This window comes from Lithobates pipiens, unplaced genomic scaffold (genome assembly GCF_037356315.1).
Source record: "Lithobates pipiens isolate NorthernLeopardFrog02 unplaced genomic scaffold, aLitPip1_a1.2 Scaffold_8, whole genome shotgun sequence".
Taxonomy (NCBI): domain Eukaryota; kingdom Metazoa; phylum Chordata; class Amphibia; order Anura; family Ranidae; genus Lithobates; species Lithobates pipiens.
Genome location: NW_027507903.1, coordinates 168,746,723 through 168,769,988, shown reverse-complemented (window position 1 = coordinate 168,769,988; position 23,266 = coordinate 168,746,723). Strand labels below are relative to the sequence as shown.

Genomic DNA, 23,266 nt, shown 5'->3' with positions numbered 1-23,266 from the left:
GTCATGCAGGTTACTATCTTTTTCGTGTTTTATGCTACAAGAGCTACACTTTAGTGTTTCATCTTTTGAACTCTAAGTAGAGCTGGCTAAAATGAGAACCATAATTTTTTTGCTTTAGAATAAAGATCAGGATTTTCTCACAGCGTAAAATCTTTCATGTTGTACAAAAATATTGGGCTTTTTACTGTCTTTATTTTTTTTTTATTTTTTTTCATGTAAGTGTTTTTCTCACAAAGAATGGTGTTTAAAAGACCGCTGCACAAATACAGTGTGACATAAAATATTGCAACAACCACCATTTTGTTCTGTAGGGTCTCTGCTAAAAATATATATATATATATTACAGAGATCTGCCTGTTTGTGTGTTTGTTTTTTTTGACAGTTGTCGGCTTGAGCAGAGCACTCTCAGCACTGAATCAAGGAAATGCTTTTTTTTTTTTTTAAGTGGCTCTAAACCTAGCTACACCACTTTTACCTACAGGCAAGCCTATAATAAGGCTTAACTGTAGGTACTGGAAATATATCTCCTAAACTTGAACGGTTTAGAAGATATTTAGCATACACGCTTGAGCCGACGACATTGGCGCATGTGCACTGAAGAAAGGGCCTGATGTGCTGTTTCTAAATGGGCCGTGGCCAGCGGGTCTCACGCAAATGTGCGGGAGTGACGTTGCATAATTTCGGCCCATTACAGAGCCGGAGTCCACAGCCCAGGAAGGCAGAGGGGTAAAGATGGAATGCGGGGACGTTGGGGGCTTTGCTTGCAGCTAAGTGCAACATAATGGGCTAGTATGTGATGCTTACTAGCCCAGTATGCTTTTACTTTGCAGGGAAAAAAAATATCCCATCAGGATTTACTTCCTCCTTTAAGTTCAGGAGAGGAGAGGTAGAATCTCGCTTCTTTAATGATTAATAGTGCAGTTCTTACTCTAAACACTCTGTCCTGAAAATGGGGCATTGGGGCTAAGCGCGATCTGTAGTCTAGAGCAGCTTTTCTCAGCCTGCTCCGTACATTGGTCATTGGTGGGAAGGATGCCCCTTACATTGGTGGTCAGTGAAATTCTCTCTTAAAGCGGAATTACACCCATTTACAAAAAGTATAGCTGCTGACTTTTAATAAACACTCGCCTGTCCCACTGTCCAAAAGCCCGAAGCCTTGCTTCTCTCCCCAGCGTTGGCATTGTAACGGTGGGTAACCGGCTGTGGCTTCACAGCCAGGTACACACTGAGCGTTGTGAATGAGCAGACAATCATCTGGGACCTGTGGTGTGTCCCAGGGGATGGGAGGGACGGGGGGGGGGGGAGAGGAACTTTCTTCCGGCGGCTCCAGCAGAGGAAGTAGACGCTGGGTAACCGCGTGCCCGCCCCCCCCCCCCTCTCCAAAAAAATTGCATGCCAAATGTCATTGTGTGTACTGTCTCTCACATTTTTCTTGTGCACTGTCCTAAATTTAGAGCACTGTGAGTGATTATCAAAGCTTTTCTGAAAACCTGTCATTAATGGTTTTGTTTTTTCTCTTTTTCAGGAGCTGGCGAGTCAGGGAAAAGCACAATTGTCAAACAAATGAAGTAAGTCTTTTTTTGCATTTTTCTGATGACGTTTATTATATTGAGGTTTGTCTGAACAATTTATCTCTATGGTTTTAATTTCTGACTTCCACTTTGATTTCAGGTTCTATGCCCCATAATGACATTTCCTTTTTAATGTATGCATTTGCTGTTCTTCATAGAAAATGCATACATTCCTTCTGTGTGGTCATGTCCCTCCCCTGTTCTTGAAATGATCTACCGTATCTCTGCCCATGTATTCTTGACCTTGCTTGATTGGCACAGTTGGATTATGATTATTACCGCGGGTTTTCTTGGTGATTGCATCTACAACTCCTCTAAATAAAACATTGTTTACACCATCTCGTTTAATGATACAATAGTAGTGATTTGTAATAAATGAAAGTGATCTTAACCACTTGACGGCCATGCTATAGCCGAATGAATTGCTGTTTTCTATCGGACACATCTGATCACAGATCGGAGTAAAAGACCAATCGCAGCTGATCACGATGTAAACACACTTGCCGGTTATCAGTATTCCTTTCCTACAGTGTGAGGAGAGAGCTGATAATCCTGTACTGGTTATCGGTGCAGCCCCAACAGTGCCTATTGGTGCTCATCAGTGAAGGAGACAAATTTGCTAAATTTTATAACCGAAATGAAGAAACACTTTTTATTTTATTTTTTATTTTTTTTGGTCTATTTTCATTTGTTTAACAAAAAATAAAAATAAAACCCAGTGGGGATTAAATACCACCAAAAAAAGAGCTCTATTTATGTAAATAAAATGTCCTATGAATACAGTGTTGCATGACCACACAATTGTCATTTAAAGTGCAACAGCATTAAAAGCTGAAAATTGTTGGCCCTTCCCTCCTGCCAAGTGCCCCCAAAGAAAGCGCCTTCCAATGGGGGCACCCAAGCAGGCTTGTTCTCGAGCCGTGGTGCTGCTTGCCCATTTACACAGAGCCACGGCTCGGACCTGTTCCCTCTCTCTCCTCAATGGCTCCCGCTGCTGTCTTGGCCAGTGAGTAGTGGGAAATTCCCCAGTGTGCCCCAAGGCTCTCATGCACATCCCTGTAAATATTAGGCCCCTTTCACTTTTCAGGCGCTAAAGCTGCTCCTTTCACTCCAGTGTGAAAGCCCTCCGGCTTTCACACTGGATCGGTGCACTGACAGGACAGTAAAAAAAAGTCCTGCTAGCTGCATCTTTGGAGCGGTGTATTCACCACTCCTACCCATTGAAATCAATGGAGCAGCGCTTTGCAAGCGGTTTTAACCCTTTTTTAGCCTAATACCACTGCTAAAACGACGGGAAACCGCTGCTAAAAAATAGCGGCGCTTTACCAGCGACGCCGCCCCAGTGTGAAAGGGGCCTTAGAGGGGGCTGGTACAGGTTTTTTTTTCTTTTTATGCATAGAATGCATGAAGGTGAAAAACCTTCAGTTTTTACAAATACTTTAAGAAAACCTTAATATTCGTTCATAATTCATTAGCATTGGTGATCGTACTAATGTGGTTACAGCATCAGTGTTAAGTGATAAGCCAGTAGTTGTAGACAAATGAAAATTAAGATGAAGTGATAAAAGGTAATCCCTTTTAATTATGTTTTTAGCTATTTGGCATGGTTTTAACAGAGTATAGTCCTCTAAATTACACTGGTAATGCCATCCAATACTGTAAGGGTACTTTTTAGATGAACACTTCAATCTGATTTTTCAGGCCATCAGATTTCTCAGGTTTTTAGGAAGCTCAATGTTAGTCTATGGGCGGGTGGGTGAAAAGGCAGATGTAAGCAGACCTTTTCCTTGTTGCGTATCAGATGTAAATGGATGCATGTCTGTTTATATCCAGTTGAGTCCTTGAATTTTGTGACACGTATTCACTACTGGGAATGGGCACTGCTGGGTCACAGAATTCACAAAACCTGCCTTCTGAAAAACAGGTGCTGAGGAGGAGCTTCAATAGGCACAGTCCATACAGGAATCGCTGTTTGCAAGCAGCATGGGATACAGTTCATCCAGAAAGTATTCACAGGGCTTCACTTTTTCCCCATTTTTTGTTATGTTAGTCTTATTCCAAAATGGATTAAATTCATTGTTTTCCTCACAATTCTACAAACAATACCCCCTAATGGCAACGTGAAAAGTTTTTTGAAATCTTTGCAAATTTATTAAAAGTTGAAACAAATCACATGTACATAAGTATTCGCAGCCTTTACTCAATAATTTGTTGACGCACCAATTGCAGCCTCGAGTCTTTGAGTATGATGCTACAAGCTTGGCATACCTATGTTTGGTTAGTTTCTCCCATTCTTCTTTGCAGGACCTCTCAAGCTCCATCAGGTTGGATGGGGAGCATCGGTGCACAGACATTTTCACATCTCTTCAGAGATGTTCAATCGGGTTCAAGTCTGGGCTCCGGCTTGGCCACTCAAGGACATTCAGATTTTCCCATAGCCACTCCTTTTGTCATCTGGGCTGTGTGCTTAGGGTCGTTGTTATGTTGGAAGGTGAACCTTTGCCCCCAGTCTGAGGTCCAGAGCACTCTGAAGCAGGTTTTCATCAAGGATGTCTCTGTACATTGATGCATTCCTCGTCCCTTGATCCTGACTAGTCTCTTGAACAATATCCCCACAGCATGATGCTACCACCACCATGCTTCACTGTAGGGATGATATTGACCAGGTGATGAGCGGTGCCTGGCTTCCTGACATGATGCTTGCCATTCAGGCCAAAGAGTTCAATCTTTGTTTTATCACACCAGAGAATTTTGTTTCTCAAGGTCTGAGTGTCCTTCACGAGTGTCCTTCACGAGTGTCCTTCACGAGTGTCCTTCACGAGTGTCCTTCACGAGTGTCCTTCACGAGTGTCCTTCACGAGTGTCCTTCACGAGTGTCCTTCACGAGTGTCCTTCACGTGCCTTTTGGCAAACTCAAGATGGGCTGTCATGTGGCTTCCATCTGGCCACTACTATACAGGCCTAATTGGTGGAGTGCTGCAGAGATGTTTTTTTCTGGAAGGTTCTCCTCTCTCCACAGAGAAATTGCCTGAGCTCTTTTAGCGACCATCTGGTTCTTGGTCACCTCTCTGACTAAGGCCCTTCTTCCCCGATCTCTGTTTGGCTGGGTGGCCTGCTCTAGGAGTAGTCCTGGTGGTTCCAAACTTCTTCCATTTATAGATGTTGAAGGCCACTGTGTTCATGAGGATCTTCAATGCTGCAGAGATTTTTCTGTACTCTTCCCCCAGATTTGTGCCTCCACACAATCCCGTCTCGGAGGTCTACAGACCTTTCCTTGGACTTAATGGCTTGATTTGTGCTTTGACAAGCACTATTGACTGTTAGAACTTTATATAGACAGGTGTTTACCTTTCCAAATCATGTCCAATCAACTAAATTTACCATAGGTGGACTCCAATCAAGTTGTAGAAACATCTTGAGGATGATCCATGGAAACCGGATGCACTTGAGCTCAATTTTGAGTGTGATGGCAAAGGCTGTGAATACTTATGTACATGGGATTTAAAAAAAAAAAAAAAATTTTTTAATAAATTTGCAAAGATTTCAAACAAACTTCTTCACGTCATTATGGGATATTTGTAGAATTTTGAGGAAAATAATGAATTTAGGAATATAGGTCGATCCGAATATAAGCCGAGGCCCCTAATTTACCACAAAAAAAAATGGGAAAACGTATTGACTCGTGTATAAGCCGAGGGTGAGACATGCAGCAGCTACTGTTACAGCTTAAAAGAGTGGAAAAGAGGGTCAACAATGTCCATCCCTGTGTCCATCCGCAGCCTCTGTGTCCATCCGCAGCCTCTGTGTCCATCCGCAGCCTCTGTGTCCATCCGCAGCCTCTGTGTCCATCCGCAGCCTCTGTGTCCATCCGCAGCCTCTGTGTCCATCCGCAGCCTCTGTGTCCATCCGCAGCCTCTGTGTCCATCCGCAGCCTCTGTGTGCCATTTTGCCCCGATCTGCATGTATAAAAAAACATACGGCGGCCATGCCAGGATCGCCGCACCTCTCCTCCTCGTCTGTGACAGACGGCGGCCATTCCACTGTTCAAAAGCCGCGCCTCCGTCTGTGATAGGTGGAACACTCAATTTCCCAGCAGTCAGTGTTCCGCCTATCACGGACATCTTCTCATCCTCATCTGTAGTATGAGGATGAGCGGATGTCCTTGATAGGCGGACCACTGACTGCTGGGAAATTGAGTTTTTTCCGCCTATCACAGACAGGGAGGCGCGGCTTTTGAATAGTGAAATGGCCGCCATCTGTCTGCACGACACGCTGATCGGGTAGGCAGACGGCGGTGACTCGAGTATAAGCCGAGGGGGGGCGCTTTCAGCCTTAAAAAAAGGGGCTGAAAATCTCGGCTTATACTCGAGTATATACGGTAAACCTTAGCAATTGAATGCAAATATCAGACAATAAGCATGCAAGGGAATCCAGAAAGCTGTGGAAAGATGGCAGGTAGACAGTACTCGCAACATGAAAAGAAAAGTTTCATGTAAGCTTATATTGGACTGTCAAATAGAACTATTGTTTGTATTGCTATTACAATGCTGGTGTTATAAGGATGCACTTTAGTTGTTTGAATGTTTTTTTTTTATTTTTATTCTTCAGAATTATTCATGAAGCTGGCTACTCAGAAGAGGAATGTAAACAGTATAAAGCTGTGGTATACAGTAACACCATACAGTCCATTATTGCCATTATTAGAGCTATGGGCAGATTGAAGATAGATTTTGGTGACCCAGCGCGAGCTGTAAGTACTACAAATGTGATGTTGCAATGAAAGGCTAAGGCTTACCAAAGCTGCGATTTCAGTTTTGTGTTGGCACCAAGTTGAGTGAGTTATCTCTTGGAAACTTCCTTGCTATGATTGTGTCACTTTTTAGGAATTTAACTAGGGCTGCACCTAACCATTATTTCCATAATCGATTAGTTGGCCGATTTTCGATTAATCGGATCATAACCTTAAAGTGGAGGGACACCCCAAAAAAAAAAAAAAAAAAAAAAACTGCATTAATATTCTTAAAATTCTCCAAATGTTTTTATTTTTAAAAAAAATTTTTTTTACCCCTGTTGCTAGGCAGATCTGCCTCTTCCTGCTCCGTGGTGATCTTCAGTCTTCTCCTCCTCACATTATCTTCTGGGGAATGGGGCGCACTGTGTTCTGGGAACTGTGTGTGTCCCAGAACACAGCGCACCCCATTCACAAGGCGCAGCACAACTCGCGCATGCGCGGTAGGAAACGGGCAGTGAAGCCACAAGGCTTAGTGAGGATGGCTGCGCCGGGACACAACTACATCGTGGGTGTCCTGGACAGATAATTGTCAGTGTTTGTAGCTGCTGACTTTAAAAAATAAAAATAAAAAATTTCCGCTGGAACACCCCTTTAAAAGCGTGGTGTATAATTTTAGTTAATATGTAGCGTTTAAAAAAAAAAAAGGCAATTTATTCTTAAATATATCTATGCAGTGGTAAATATAAATAAATAACTATATGGTTAGGGAGCAAAATCTCTAATCCACTCAGAATAACAGATAGAAGAGATGTATATACTATTAGAGGTTGAATCTGTTAACCACATGCCGACTGGCGCTCGCCGATATATGACTGCAGAATGGCACGGACAGGCAAATGGGCATACAGGTATGTCCCTTTAAATTTGCTGCCCTGTCATCGTGTGCGTGCTGGTCGGGACCTTCGTGAGCTCGATCGCGGGTCCCGCTGACTCGATCGCCGCAGGGGATATACGCGATCGTCTAATGGGGAGGAAGAATGTGGAGATGCTAATGTAAACAAGCATCTGCCTAGTGACGGTGTCACTGATCTCTGCTCCCTGTGATTGGAGCAGAGATCAGGGACGTGTCACACAGCCATGCCCCCCCCCACAGTTAGAAACACTCCCCAGGGCTCACTTAACCCCTACACTGCCACCTAGTAGTTAACCCCTTCACTGCCAGTGTCATTTACACAGGAATCGGTGCATTTGTATAGCACTGATTGCTGTATAAATGACTGGTCCCAAAAATTTGTCATAAATGTCCGATGTGTCCGCCATAATGTCGCAATCATGATAAAAATCGCAGATCGCCACCATTACTAGTTAAAAAAATGGCATAAAACTATTTGTGGGGGGGAAAGGAGGTCAATTTTGTTTGGGCGCTACATCGCACGACACAGTGCTGAATCTCAAAAAGTGTGCTGGTCTTTGGCCTGCAAAATGGTCTAGGGCTTAAAGGGGTTGTAAAGGTAAATGTTTTCCCCAATCGTCTTTCAGGACAGCCACCTTTGAGAGACACTGGCTCCTCCCCTCTTAGGAAACACCGCCTTCATTTTCATGATTTAAGCCTCCTCCTCCCTTCGTTCCTCAGTTATGGTGTTTCCTCCGGTGGGGAGACATCGCTAAGGAACCTTAGCTGAATTCGGTTGGTGAGACTGAAGCTATCCGAGCGGAGCCCCGGCCCCACTCGGTTACCCGACCGTCTACCGGTCGGCCCTTGACAGTCGGATCAGCGGGGAGCTGAAGCGTTCGTACTGTCTATGCACCCTAAACTTCGCTTGGGGAAAGCAGGAAGTTTTACAGGGTCATCCGTCCGTTCACCCGCGGGTGTTTTAACGGAACAGGCAGTCCGGTCGGCTGGGGAAGCTGAACTTTTGACTGACCTTTTTCTATATACGCACTCCAATCTTCGCTTGGGGAAAGCAGGAAGTTTTTGGGGAGGTTCATCCCTGCGTTTCGTCCAGTGGGGCGCTGCAACGAGGACGTCCAAGGCCCCCCTGTGTATCCAGTCGGCTGGGAGCCAGAGGCCGGACCGGTTGGCGGGCGACGTCAATTCCGGTGGGGGCGGACCTCTTCGTTGGATCCGCGTCTTCCGGTTCCGGACGCGGCACGTGGAGGGGAACCTAGCGTTCGGCTGGTGCAGCCTCTCTTTCTACAGTTGCACAGGTAGCTGTTGGAGGCACGTTCGTACCACTCTTCCTCAACAGGAGAATGTCCAAAGCAGTGGCTTCGGGAGCTCCAGGAGTAACGGCACCAGCCACTCAAAGGTAAAAGCCCTGGCGAGGGGTTCCCTTACCTTACAACCAGTAGCTCCACTGGTGTTTTTTCCCCCTAGGTGGTCGGGGGGAAGGGCAGTGCGTCTGGGATCCAGATGGAGATTGATCCTAGGGGAGGGCACTCCCGGTGGTCCTCTTAAGTAGTGCTGGTGTTTCTTTTTTTTTAGGATTTTATGCTGCTCTTTTATCTCTAGGTCTCTGAAGGACATGAGCAAGTCTCCCCTTGGTTCTAGGAGGGAGCGTCCTTCATATAGAGCCTCTTTGGGGAATCCCTGGTTCAAAGGCACTTGGTAAAGAGTGTATTGAAGCACCGGATAGCTCAGTCAGACCTTTAACCTAAGGTTCCAGTGGCCTCAGAGGGTTCAGGTCCCTGTTTGAGCGCCATCAGGAAACAGGCAGCAGAACACGGTGCATATCTGGCGGCTTCTGTGAAGGTTCCAGTGGCCTCAGCTCCAGAGCACTCTTTCACCAGCACAGCAGAGTGTTCCACCTAACCCGATGGATGTTCCTCCTGCAGGTTAAGGGAGAGTCTAGAGGGTTCCAGAGAGGAAGTTGAGGAAGAAGTTGACAGTGCCGTCTCAGACTCCCAAGGGAATCTGATAAAGGTGAGGGCTTGGGTGGGGAACCCAAAAGAACCCCTCGATATAAACTTCCCCCTGGATGAAGTGGATAAGCTCTTGAGAGCTATTCATACCACTTTAGGAAGAGGGCATTGTCACCCCACGATCAGATGTACTAGGACCTGGGGGAAGCGGGTGTTCCCGGTTCATGATGTCTTGATCGATGCCATCAGGAATGGCGGGGTCCCGAAGGAAAACCTTTCTTTTCTGGTGCATTAAAGCAAAGGTTTTTTCTTGGGCGGAAGAGGAAGCTCTTGTCTGGAATAGAATCTCCCAGGTTAGAGACTACCTTTCTTCAGACGTCCAGGCATACTGACCTGTCCTCAGAGACATGGGAATACTTCAGACCCTATGTTTGAAATGATGGACTCACTTTTGAAGGATGCATGGGCTTTTTCTCTTAAGAAAATATCTAAGCCTGCCATAGCGGCCACAGTGGTGGCTCATAATATGAAGTGTCGGCTTAGACAGATTAATGCATGAAGCAATGACGGCAGAGGAGACTTTCTATCCTCCTTTCCCATGCTGCTTAAGGTGTTGGCATACGCTGCTTCGATTCAATCCAGGCGAATGTATGCAAGGCTCTGACCAACTCAGCCTGGAGGGCCTCAAGGCTGAAGACATGGCAGGGGGTCAAGGCATGGCAGGGGGACAAGGCGTCCAAAGCAAAGCTCTGGAAACCTCTTTACAGGAGGCTGCTGTTACTGCTACTGTTTACTGCTGTTTGGGCCAGGTCTTGAAGCAGTGCTAGATCGCACGGCTGATAAGAAAAATGCCTTTCCCCTTAAGAAGAAATATGGGGAGCAGTAAAAAAGAGGCCTTCCTCCCCCAGTGGGAGATGATCACCTCCAATCAGTTTGTGTTGGGGATCATCGTAAGAGGTTACCGTTTGGAGTTTTCAGAACTCTCCTCTTTTGAGACTCCTTGTCACTGAGCTGCCAAAATGTGCCCTTCTTTCCTCTTCAGGAGTTAGAGGAACAGGAAGTGGTAATACAGGTCCCAGCAGGATATATAGAAAGGGCTCCTATTCTCACATTTTTGTGGTTCACAAGCCTTTGGGAAAAAAGTTCAGGCTCATCCTGAACCTGAAACGTCTGTGTGTCTTAGTCACCTACAGATGGCTTTCGTTGGTTTTGGTCACTGGGTGAGGGCACCTCTTCCACCAAAACTGTTTCAGGGCATGGATAGTATGGATGCATACCTGCATATTCCCATTGCAGAGAACCACCAGCGTTTCCTTAGGCTAGCAGTGATAACTTCTGTAGGGGTGCTACACATTCAGTTCAAAGCACTTCCCTTTTGGGGCTATCCCTTTCCTCCTCCTATCTTCACCAAAGTGATGGTAGAAGTTCTGGCATTCCTGCGTCTCAGGGGAGTCTCGGTGATCGTGTGTCCTGAAGATCTTCTCCGGTTTGTACCTTCTCTGACGCAGTCGATTTGGGATCAACAGGTAACAAAAGACCTGTTAGTGAGCCTGGGTTGGCCTCTGAACCTAGAGAAACCCAACTTAAATTCCTTACCAGGGGGTCACCTTCCTGGGGTAGGTGCTGGGCTCAACAGAACAAAAGGTCTTCCCTCCTTGGAGAAGATCCAGAAGATAGACAGAGCACTGTTGTTTCTCCAGGGCAACCGTCAAAAACTCAGTTAGGCAGGTTGAGTTTACTGACAGCCACGCTCCTAGCAGTTCAGTGGACGGGGTCATGTTACCGTCCTCTGTAAACTATTCATCTTGAAGCTTTGGGACCACAGTCAGGGGTCTTGGGACTCTTTGGTTCCAACTCAGGTAAAGAGGTCCCTTTGGGAAAGGGAGCACGTTTGTTATAAGACCTAGAATGGAGTTTCCCAGTATCCAGGGTGGTTACAACTGATACGAACGGCTTAGGTTGGGGTACACACCTAGACTCCTGTTTGGTACAGGAAGGAATCTAAGAGATCCTCAAATTGGAGGGAGTTGAGAACAGTAGATCTGGTTCTCAGGACCTCTCAGAGTTCTCTGGAGACTTCATGTAAGAGTCATGGAAACAATCCCTTGGCAGTGGCTTGCGTCGACAGGACGGGGACTCCTGGAGCGGATCCTTATGGGTCCTAGCGAAGGCCATCCTCAGATGGGCCGAATATTAAAATCCTGTCTTTTCAGTGATCTGTCTTGAAGGAGAGCAAATCCTGATATTAGATTTCCTCAGAGCAACCAGGTTCTCAAGCAGGAGGTTCTTCGAATGGATCACCCAGAGTTGGGGGATTCCTTGGATAGACCTCTCTTTTTCTCAAGGGAAAACGCAAAGGAAGCCATCTCCTGTTCCATGAACAGGGGAGATGGGAGGTCGGGAGCAGACACACTAAAGCACAGAGTTAGGGTTTCTCTAAGTGCTATGCTTTCTCCCCTCCCGTTCTGATTCCTGCAGGGTCAGGGAAGTTTTCAGGTGGAGATTACTACCTATTTTCTAATCACACCTCTTGGGCCCAGGAGGCCGTGGTTCTCCATTCTGAAGGGCCTGTCAGTAGAACCCCCCCCCCCCCCCTCCCCCGGGTTTTCCCGGTCTAGGAGTGTCCCTTCTCCCAGGGTCCAGTCTGCGGTCCCCAGGTGGATTCTTGCAGCTTGGCTACTGAGAAGGAATTGCTGAAGGGCAAAGAGGTCTCAGACTGTTTAATAGCCACTCGTCTGAATTGCAGGTAAATAGAAACTCAGACCATTTTCTTGAAGGTATGGAGACGGTTCAACAGCTGATGCTCAGAGAACTCCTTCAATGTGCACAGCCTCGTAGCCGTTCTAGAGTTCCTGCAGTCAGGGGCAGATAAAGGTTTAGCCCCATAAACATTGAAGAGTCAGGTTTTCGCTTTTAGCGTATTCCTGGAAGGGCATCTAACATCAGACCTTGGTATAGTAAGGTTCTTAGAGCCTTAAGTAGGCAAAGACCAAGCCTTTGGTCGCCTCCTTCCCAGTCGGGGTCACTCATTAGTTTTACAGGTTCCCACAAAGGAACCTTTTTCAGCAATTGGAATCTGGCTGGTTATGGTTGATCACTCTCAAAACTGTTTTTTGTGGCGATCACTGCGGCAAGGAAAGTGAGTAAACTCGAAACCCTTTCTGTTAAGGCACTCCCTTTCCAGACCATTCAGTTTTTAAGATCATTCTGGCCTTTTTACCTAATGGTAGTCTCTAATCCTCAGAGAGTCCGAGAGATTATGCTGCCTATTTTTCGTTCAAAACCAGTAAGCGAACAGGAACACATCTTCTTGGACGTGTCCTTCATTATTTTGGTTACACAAAGCCAGTTCAGGAAGTCTGATTTACCTTTAGTGTTACTTCCAGGGGCTAGGAAGGGTTCCAAAGCCTTTAGACGTACGCTAACCAGATGATTAAGGTCAGCCATTGGGCAGACTTGCGCGGTTGGGGTATTAAAGCCTCCAGTTAGAATTAAAGCACACTCAGCCAGGACAGCGGCAACTCCGCAGACAATGTGGGCTGGTGTGTCTCCTGAACAGATCTGTAGAGCCGCAGCGTGGTTCAAGTTTTCTACGTTCGTGAAGCGCTATAGATTGGATCTTCTCTCAGCCAAAGACCAAGCCCTTTGGTCACAAGGTGCTGCAAGCAGTAGGTCCCACCCTAAGACAGGGTACTCGCTTATCCTCTCAAAGGTGGCTGTCCTGAAAGACGATTGGGGAAAAATGGAATTACGTACCGGTAATGTCCTTTTCCAGGAGTCTTTCAGGACAGCACCGGTTCCCACCCAAGTTTTTTGCAGATCATCGGGAACTCATTACATGAGGCCGTCAGGTAAGACTTAAAGGTTTGTTTATTTGACGTGTTCTTGTGTCTCCCCAGTTGGCCGGAGGTACTCTGGAAGAACTGAGGAACGAAGGGAGGAGGAGGCTTAAATCATGAAAATGAAGGCGGTGCTTCCTAAGAGGGGAGGAGCCAGTGTCTCTCAAAGGTGGCTGTCCTGAAAGACTCCTGGAAAAGGACATTACCGGTACGTAATTCCATTTTTTTCACCTTAATGCATTAAGGTGAAAAAACATCTGACAGTCCCGGCGCCCCCAGCCCCCCCGTTTTACTTACCTGACCCCTCGAAAATCCCGCGCTCGTCCCCCGACGTCCTTTCCACCGTTTAGCCTGGCCGCTGATTGGCTGAAGTGGATGGATGGAAAGCAGCGCAGCCATTGGCTCACGCTGCTGTCAATCACATCCACTGACGCGGAGCACTGGGGGGCGGGCCGTGTGATACAGCGAGCGGCTATAGCCGCCGGCTGTATCACGGGAGCGTGCCCGCAGATGCTTCTCACCATGCGAGGGAGCTCGCATGAACGTGAGAAGCATCTGAGGGAGGAAGCAGAGACAGCCGCCAAGGGACCCCAGAAGAGCAGGTTCGGGGACACTCTGTGCAAAACGAGCTGCACAGTGGATGTAAGTATAACATGTTTGTTATTTTAAATAAATAAAAAAATTCCCTTTTACAATCCCTTTAAGTGGTTAAATGTCCTCAAACTGAAACAGAGACAGTAGTAATATATATTACTACTTGTATACTATATAATACATCCAGAAGTAGGCTATATGGGCATTATGACTAGGAGTCAGACGTGAAGTTATATAAAGGGGGGGGGGGAAAGGGAGATTTAAATCTTTTATTATAGTAGTACTAAAAGCTGAGACTCCTTTTTACTTTGATGGATATGATCATTTTAAATCTAATGCACAATACTGTTAAAGTTTACTTTTAAAGTGGGGTACCACCTAAAAAAAAAAAAAAAAAAAAAAAAATTTTTAAGTCAGCAGCTACAAATACTGCAGCTGCTGGCTTTTAATAATCGGACACTTACCTGTCCCAGGGTCCAGCGATGCGAGGCAACGAAGGCCCCCCCCCGTTCCCCGCTCCGCTCGCGGCGCCGTCATGCATACTGTGGGCACCCGGCTGTGGCTTCACAGACGGGCACCCACTGCGCGAGCGGTGCAGGGCGCCGTGATACGCCGTACAGTCATTTGGGACACGTGACAGGTCCCAGGTGAATGTGCGGCGCGAGGGGAAGTGATGTCACCAGCCCGGGCAATGAAGAAGGCAGACTACGAGGGACCCCCTAGCAACCGGTATTTAGAGGTGAGTAAAAAATTTTTATTTTTTTTGCCTATTTTTATTTTTTTTTTACGAATTTTAAGCAGCTTTTTGATTTTTTTTTTTTTGGTGGCAACACCACTTTAAATGTACGTTGTAATGCCTTCTATTACCTCCAGCCTCTACCTTTTCTGGGCTCAGATGCTGATCTTCCCTGCACACGGTCTTTAAAGTGATTTAAAAAAACAAACATGTTCTACTTACCTGCGCTGTGTAATGGTTTTGCACAGAGCAGTCCTGATTCTCCTCTTATGGGGTTCCCCACTGATGCTTCTGGCTCCTCCTGCCTTCAGAGTGCCCCAATAGCAAGCTGCAACGTGTAGTATAGAGAGCCCCTATAGCAGTGATGGCGAACATTAGCACTCCAGATGTTTTGGAACTACATTTCCCATGATGCTCAACTACACTGCAGCATGCCAGAGCATCATGGGAAATGCAGTTCAAAAACGTATGGGGTGCCAAGGTTTGCCATCACTGCCCTATAGCAAGGAAAATAAAACTTCTGCCTTTAGAACCACTCACTTCTTGCCCAGGACTACATGTCCCATGTTGCATTGCTCCTCACATATTCACATTCACAAGTTCTCAGGCACTTCTTGACGTGTATGAATGGTGTACTGTGCTTCGTGTGCTGCACTGTCTTCTGCCATGTATGGACGGTGTACTGAGCTGTATGTGTGCTGCACTGTATTTCCTGTAAATAAATAATGCATTCTGTATGCAGGCCAACTAATCGGTTGGCCAATTAATTGATTATGAAAATAGTTGACAACTTTTAATAATCGATTCATTGTAGATTAATCGATTAGTTGTTGGGCCCCAAATTTGAGAAGTCTTTTATTGTATATTACAGGGAGGCAAACGGGGTTGAAATCCTTTGTTGGCTAGCTGCTGATAGTTTGTGTGTGATGTTTCAAAAAATATGTAAAGAAATATGTTGCTTTTTTTTTTTTTGAAAATTGGTTTTGGTTTGGCAAGTCATTGTATAAAAAGTAATTAAATAGACTGTCACCAACTTTAAAGCCACTATGACACGTTTCCAGCTGCTGCAGCTATTCGCTGTGGTACGCATAGCCAATGATGACATGCTGTGATCGCTGCTTGATGTACAGTAGTGTGTTAGTGATCACTGCAGGTAATTGCTGTCTGCGCAGAGCCGTGAATAGCTGCAGGCCACCGGCGACCTGCTATTATAGTGTACCTTGGCACTCAGAATCCTGATTCCTGACGCTAAATTTGCATTGGCCTAAATCTCTAGTATGAATGTAGCCTTATGTAGCAGCCTAGGTGAGAGCAATATGTCAGAGGTAGACAACCTCAGCACTTCAGCTGTGGTGACACTACAAAGCTCATCTTCCTGTCAGTCTTTTAGGGACTTTTAGTTCCCCAATGCCTGGCATGCCAAGGTTGCCTGCCCTTGCTATAGAATGTCTCTAAAAGCGGAGTTCCAGGCTAAATTGAAACCAAGTCTCACTCTTTTTTTTATTTTTTTATTTTTTTTTGTGCTTTTTTTTTTTTTTTTTTTTTTTTTTTTCTTTCTTTCCTTTTCCCAGCAGGACTTAAGTCACTTGCGGCATTTGCATCTGAATGCGCCCCCCCCCCCCCTCGCTACCTTCTGGGACCTGTGTGCATCTCAGAAGATAATGGATAGGGTCATTCAAAAAGCATAGCACAACTCAGCATCCATCAGCTTGGGTGCAGGCGCCACCACTGAAGCAAAGTGTCCTTATATGAAAAGTCAGCTACAGTATTTGTAGCTGCTGACTTTTTTTATTTTTATTTTTTGAGGGTTTTACATATTGATGACATAAATTATATGTGCATTTATCGTTTTATTATATAAATTTAGCACCCTCTACCAGAAGGTAAGTGCTAGTAAGGGTTATTTCAGCACAGGCAAATTTGGGCAGGCTTATGCCGCAAGTTAGGCCTGTCTGTTTTGATATGGGGGCTGGGCATGGTCAGAGTAGCAGGGGTTGTGATCCCCTGGGCTCCAGTTCTGAAGCGCCTTCCCTGCTTCCAGGGCAAATGTTCTGGAGGAGAGGCTGGGCCTAGAGCTGGAGTGGCAGGCAGCAAATGTGGGAGCCCTGACCAATCCCTAACTGGTGTTTGGCAGGGGACGGGCCTCCTATATGAGCTGAGGTCACACGCTGATGGGGAGGAGAAGTTGGCTGGGTGAAGTAAGGAATGGAGTGCTAGACAGCCGCAGGAGAACACCCCCATCTGGGAGGGGTGTACCGATCACAGGAGGTGGCCCGGGGAGAGCTGCGAAGGAACATTGCCTCTACACCAGGGGTCTCAAACTGGCGGCCCTCCAGCTGTTGCGGAGCTACAAGTCCCATCATGCCTCTGTCTATGTGGAGTCATGCTTGTAACCCTCAGCCTTGCAATGCCTCATGGGAATTGTAGTTCTGTAACAGCTGGAGGGCCACCAGTTTGAGACCCCTGCTCTACACGGTCATTGGCAATGTCTCTGTCACCACACGGTTGGTGGCAGAAAGCTCCTGGAGCAGAGGGACAGGAGAAGCTGTCTGAACTCATGGTCCAGACAAGTTCCTCATCAAGGACTCGGGGCTGGAAGGTCGGTGATTGTTGCCACAGTGGATGGCTGGAGGTGCCAGGGAATCTGTGAGGGAATTCTGCTTCTACACGGTCAATAGCAGAGTCTTTATCATGCACACAGCGGCTGGTGAATCCTGGAACAGAAAAGAGACTGTGGGGATCTGTCAAATCAATGTGGCCAGATGGCGCATGGTTTGCAAGTTCGGCTGGCTGGGAGCAGTAGTCCATTACCTAGAAGATAGACTTGAACCTACGTGGCCTCCAGGGAGAGGTTCTGCAGGCCTTAGGCCTAGTAGCAGCGAGTTACCAGAACCAGTAGAGGGGCTTATTCAGAGTGAGTTCATACTACCCAATAGAAGAGGATGTGTCCTACTTCAATTAGCAACTACAAGTTTGGGCAGGAGGTGAAGAGAACGAAGACCACTGCTTTTACACAGTCAAGTGATGTTTCTGTCCTTCACATGGTGACAGATGGAGAACTCTTAGGAACAGTAGTCTGCTTGGAGATGCAGAGGGAGCAACAGTCTGCATGGAGAAGATTTATACGTAGCCAAGCATTCACATTCAAACTTCAGGCTCTAACTGTTCAAAGTGTATTGAATTCTTTAAATATGATGGCAATGATTAATTCCCTGGGCATCCTATATCCCAATCCCTATCCAAGTTGTACCCCCCTCCCCAATAAAAACAACAAAACAAAGCTCGTCTCCTGGAAAGGATGCATGAAGTCTGGCAGTGGGGGGTTCGGCGGATTGTTTGTCGGTTGTGCTAACACCATGGCTACATAAAATTGTTTGTGTTTGAATAATCTGGTGATGGTGTCCCTTTAATAAAAGATAAATTGCTGCTCATTTTGAAGAACCCTTTGTGCATATTTGCAGCCTGTCTGTGTATACTTTTGAAACTCTTCTTTGGTTTCTGACATTTGGTGCCATGCTTAGCTGTCTCTAAATATAAGAAATGCTTGAATAGTTGGTTGACAGCACAATTGTGTGTTTTGTATGCTGTACAGATGTTCAGGCTGTGGCTTGTAGCTCAGCTGTGACACACCCATATTCTTCACTGTCTTAATCTGCGGATTTCTGCGTGGGGAAAAAAAAACAAGCCTGAACTAAAACATGGCCGTGCCAGCATGGCTCTAGACTATATTACCCCAATACTCTGCCAGAATGATTTGAAGGACCTAACGGCGAGATTGTTACTTCCGGTGTCTGTGTTCAGACAGCCAATTTAATTTCCTCTGTATTACCAGCAGGCTGGAACCCAGTCTATATCAGTGCCAATAACATTGATTCTGAATTTTAATTTTAGCAATTTCTTTGTTTATCTGAAGCTGTCAAGTCTATTTATTGTGCACGCTTTCCTTCTCCAGTTAATGTTGCTTGCTGTTGTGATTTATGGTATAGTCTGCCTGACTTGACTTCACAGGCTGTGCATTTCCTGCCATGTGTGTCTTTGGGTCACGGGGACAATCTGGCTTATTTCAGCCTTTCCCAGCCCTCATATCCATCAGGCAAAACCTAGTAAATCTGCTGGTGAACATTAGATTGACCAGTTACTATTTATGTTTTCATGACACTTAAAGCGCGGTTCCCATTTAAAAAATAAAATAAAAGTCAGCAGCTACAAATACTGCAGCTGCTGACTTTTAATAATCAGACACTTACCTGTCCCAGGGTCCAGCGATGCGGGGGATCGAAGCCCTGCTTGTCTTCCCCCCCCCCCCCAGCCCCTCTGTTCGGCGACGCTGGCATTGTAACTGTGGGCGCCCGGCTGTGGCTTCACAGCCTGGCACCCACTGCGCATGCGTTATTGCTCTTGCTCATAATAGTCTGAATTAGCAGACTCTTTAACCATTTGCCAGCCAGCGACATACCTTTTACGTGGCTGGACTTTAAGTGTTTATATCGGTGTTATGTCTGCAGCTGCAGGCACCAACCTGGTATATTTTTTCAGCCAGCGGTTGGCTTTCTTGTAAAAGCAATGATGGCAGCTAAATAGCCACTGGATTGCTTCTACAAGCAGCAAGAGGGGACGTTCCTCAAATTGCGTTTTGAAAAACTGCTGCGCAAATACCGTGTGACATAAAAATTGCAACACCCACCATTTTATTCTATAGGGCCACTGCTTTAAAAGTGTGTGTGTGTGTGTGTGTATATATAATATTTGGGGGTTCTAAGTAATTTTCTAGAAAGAAATACACATTTTCACATGTAAACAAAAATTATCAGAAAAGGCCTGCTCTTCAAGTGATTTAACAGCTGTTTAAAGCGGAGGTCCACCCTAAAGTGGACCTTCTGCTCATTGGAATCCTCCTCCCCTCCGGCACCACAATTGGCACCTTTCAGGGGGGAGGGGGGTGCAGGTACCTGTACAGTACAGGTATCTGCACCCACTTCCGGGATAGCTCTCTGCGGAAAGGGGCGTAGATTACGCCCCTTTCCGAAAGTGCCTGCTGGGAAACACACAGATCCCAGAGGCAGCGGGTCCATCCTTATTGCGCAGCGCGACTCGCGCATGCACAGTAGGAAACCGGGAAATGAAGCCGAAAGGCTCCACTTCCTGATTCCCATACCCAAGATGGTGGCGGCAGCACCCGAGAGACGATCGAGAGATCGGCTTCGGGTGCCGACATCGCGGGCGCGCTGGACAGGTAAGTGTCTCTATTTTAAGTCAGCAGCTGCAGTATTTGTAGCTGCTTGCTTTAAAAAAAAAAAAAAAAAAAACGCTGACTCCCGGCGGACTCCCTCTTTAAATTGTTTGTTGCCTCTAGTGGCTGTTCTACACATTTTTATATTGCAATAACTGAAATGTAAGCATTTAAACACTTTAACATCACATAGAAGTTAAGGCTCGGTTCACACTAGACGCGGCACGACTTGCCACGCCGCGACCTCAGCGGCGACTTGCAAAATGACTTCTGTATAGAAGTCAATGCAAGTCGCCCGAGGTCACCGCAAAAGTAGTACAGGAACCTTTTTTCTAAGTCGGAGCGACTCGAGTCGCTCCTATTAGAACGGTTCCGTAGTACAGAATGGGGGCGACTTGTCAGGTCGCGGCGTGGCAAGTCGTGCCGCGTCTGGTTTGAACCGAGCCTAAATGTAAATGTTTATTATGTATAAAATGTGTACGCGTGCATGTTTACTGAACAAAAACGATACTTTCCGTATGAGGTAGGATAAATGAAATGTCTGCCTTTAGTCCAGCTGTGATATCTGCTGAATGACATGCTAGCTCATTGGTTGCTTCCGCTTCCTGGAATTGCTCTTAAACATAGTGACTAGTGCAATTCATTTAAACAGCTTCATTAGCCAAGCCAAGTCGCATTTATTTAACAAAGATAATATAGTTCTCTTTATACCATAAATTATTTTTTCTTGGTTAAGACTGTATTTTGTATCCCATTTTTATAATTCTCATGCTTTTTGGACAGGATGATGCTCGTCAACTCTTTGTACTGGCTGGAGCTGCAGAAGAAGGCTTTATGACTGCTGAGCTGGCCGGAGTCATCAAACGCTTGTGGAAAGATGGTGGGGTTCAGGCCTGCTTCAACAGATCAAGGGAATATCAGTTGAATGATTCTGCAGCATAGTGAGTATTCCTAAAAGCAAGCCGCAACTTCGAGTGATTGTCACTTGTTGGGGTATAGACTGACCATCAGAAGGTATTTACAGACAACTCACACAGGCTCTAAATATCCTCCCCAACAAATGAATTTTGTGTTCTGACTTGTTTCATATCGAATTTTGTATAGAACTTCTTCATTTATGCTCATCGTTTGGTTTCTGATTACTTTTTTTTCTATGTTCATACAAACTTGCTTCGTAAAGTGTAATTGCCTATCATGTGGTGCTTCTCCAGCTATGATGTGCTTTGTATTGTAACTGCAAAGTAAGGGCTTACATAGGTAAAAAGTAGTTTAAAAAAATGGCTTGAGCTTTTGTTGATATGGAATGGTTATGAAGAACAATCTGTTATAGAGAAGTGTGGTGCCAATACCATGGCTGTACAGTGTTTGCAATCCTACTTTTTTACGTAAATGTATGCCTACACACAGTCTGGTTGATATGCTCCATGATGTATGTATTTCTCTTATTATGGCAGATATTTATGTAGCTGCAACAAATAATGCTTTTGCGTACTGTACATCTAGCAATAATCCCTGCTTAGGGCCGGTTCACGCGGCGAGGCGTCTCCGACTTCCTCGCCGCGACTTGCAGGGGGGGTCAGCGGCGACTTGCAGAGGACTTCTGCATAGAAGTCAATGCAAGTCGCCCCCGAAGTCGCCCCAAAGTAGTACAGGAACCTTTTTTCTGAGTCGGAGTGACTCGAGTCGCTCCTCTCAGAACGGTTCCATAGCACTGAATGGGGGCGACTTGCGGGAGCGAGGCGAGGCGAGCCGTGTCGCCTCGCCTCGCGTCGCAGTGTGAACCGGCCCTTACAAGGTGCTAATAATCTATGGTCTGTATTAGGGCTAAAACAACTAATCGATTAATCGACAACTAATAAATTATGAAATCGATTTACTATTTTCATAATCGATTAATCGGGCCGTAACATAATGGGGTTAGAAAAAAAACTAAAATGAGCCCTTTATAGTACAAGAATATCACTACTGTAAATATTACTTTCACTGTTCTACAGTAAAAAAATGAACCCCTTCCAGTAGTGATTATCTATCTGCTTTTTTTTTGTACTATAAAGGGTTCATTTTAGTCTTTTTTAACCCCATTATGTTACTAAACATCTTAGGCCTGGTTCACATCTATATGTTTATTGGTGCTTTTTGCAGAAACGTGCTGCAGTTCATTTACATGGTTTCCTATGGGACACGTTCATATCTGTGCTTTTTTCAGCTGCTGCAGATTTGGAAAGGGTCAGGGACTTTTAACGCAAAGCGGTGCTTTTTTGGTTCAATATACTTCAATGGAGAAGCTGCAGAAAAGAATGTAATGTGTTTTTGCAGTAATTTGTGTTTTTTAATCTGCCGGGGAAAAAAAATGCAAAAACGCAAATTGCCGTAAAATCACGTGCGCAAAAATCAAAACGCGCAGCAAAAAAGCACTGCAGAAACAGATCAAAAGCAAAAACTGCATAGGTGTGTACCGAGTCTTATGCTGGCCAATTTTCAGGTGAGAATATTCAGATGAAAAATCTTTGTACATTTGCTGAATGAAAGAATGTTTGAAATTTTCACTTCATTTCCGAGCAAAAAACACATACTGTGTGAAAATTCCTTTGACCAAGAAGTTTTCTATTTCCAAAATTTCCCCGTCACTGTGGTTGAAAATTAATGTCAATTTGACCCACTTTTTTATTTTTTATTTTTTATTTTTTTTTTAAGGTTATTACCCGATTAATCGAAACAATAATCGGCCAACTAATCGATTATGAAAATAATTGTAAAGCCGCGTACACACGGGCGGACTGTCTGGCCAACTAAGTCCGTCAGACAATCCGACGGACAGTCCGTCCTACTTTCATATGAACGGACTTGACCACACACGATGAACAGACAGTCCGTCGAAAGCTTGCGCGATGACGTGTACAGCACGTACGACGGGACTAGAAATAGGACGTCCAATACACAGCAATGCAACCTTTTGCCGTGTATATCCTTTCTGAGCATGCGCCATACTTAGTCCGTCGAACTAGCCTACTCACGAGCGGACTGTCCGCTGAAACCAAAGTTGGACGGACAATATTACGGAAATTTCAAAATACTTAGTCCGCCAGACTGCACGCTGAAAAAGTCCGCTGAAGCCCACACACGAGCGAACTGTCCGCTGAAATGTGTTTCGGCGGACTAAGTTGGACAGACAGTCCGCCCGTGTGTACGCGGCCTTAGTTGTAGCCCTAGTCCAGTGATGGCGAACCTTGGCACCCCAGATGTTTTGGAACTACATTTCCCATGATGCTCCAGTACACTGCACAGTGCCAGAGCATCATGGGAAATGTAGTTCCAAAACATCTGGGGTGCCAAGGTTCGCCATCACTGCCCTAGTCTGTATCTCACATGTATACACATACTTGGGCCAATTTAGACACAAGGCCTTTACCCAACCAGTATGTCTTTGGATTGTGGTAGAAACCCAAGCTAGCAGAAGGAGACCAAGCAAACCCCATGAATATAGTGTCCTGGCCAAGATTCAGAAATTATCCCAGTGTTGCAAGACAGACATGCTAACCACTAGGCCACTGGTATCCTGTGGCATGCTAGTTCTTGGGCCTAGTACACACTGGAATTGAAAGCAGGCAATAGAGGGGCATTTTTAACACTTTTCAAACGCCTATGCAGTTGATAATATGGACAGCGCACGGTGTTCACATTATCAAAACGTGAAGCTTTCGC

General features: G+C 45.7%; 1 protein-coding gene across 1 annotated transcript in view; it reads left to right on the top strand.

The window, feature by feature from the left end:
- The window catches only part of LOC143962616 (guanine nucleotide-binding protein G(i) subunit alpha-1), a 126,358-nt gene that overhangs the window by 61,921 nt on the left and 41,171 nt on the right, over positions 1 to 23,266 (top strand). The window contains exons 2-4 of the mRNA XM_077471932.1: positions 1,526 to 1,568; positions 6,180 to 6,321; positions 20,348 to 20,505. Of these exons, the coding sequence (XP_077328058.1) occupies positions 1,526 to 1,568; positions 6,180 to 6,321; positions 20,348 to 20,505 (343 nt within the window). The remainder of the gene's footprint in view (positions 1 to 1,525; positions 1,569 to 6,179; positions 6,322 to 20,347; positions 20,506 to 23,266) is intronic.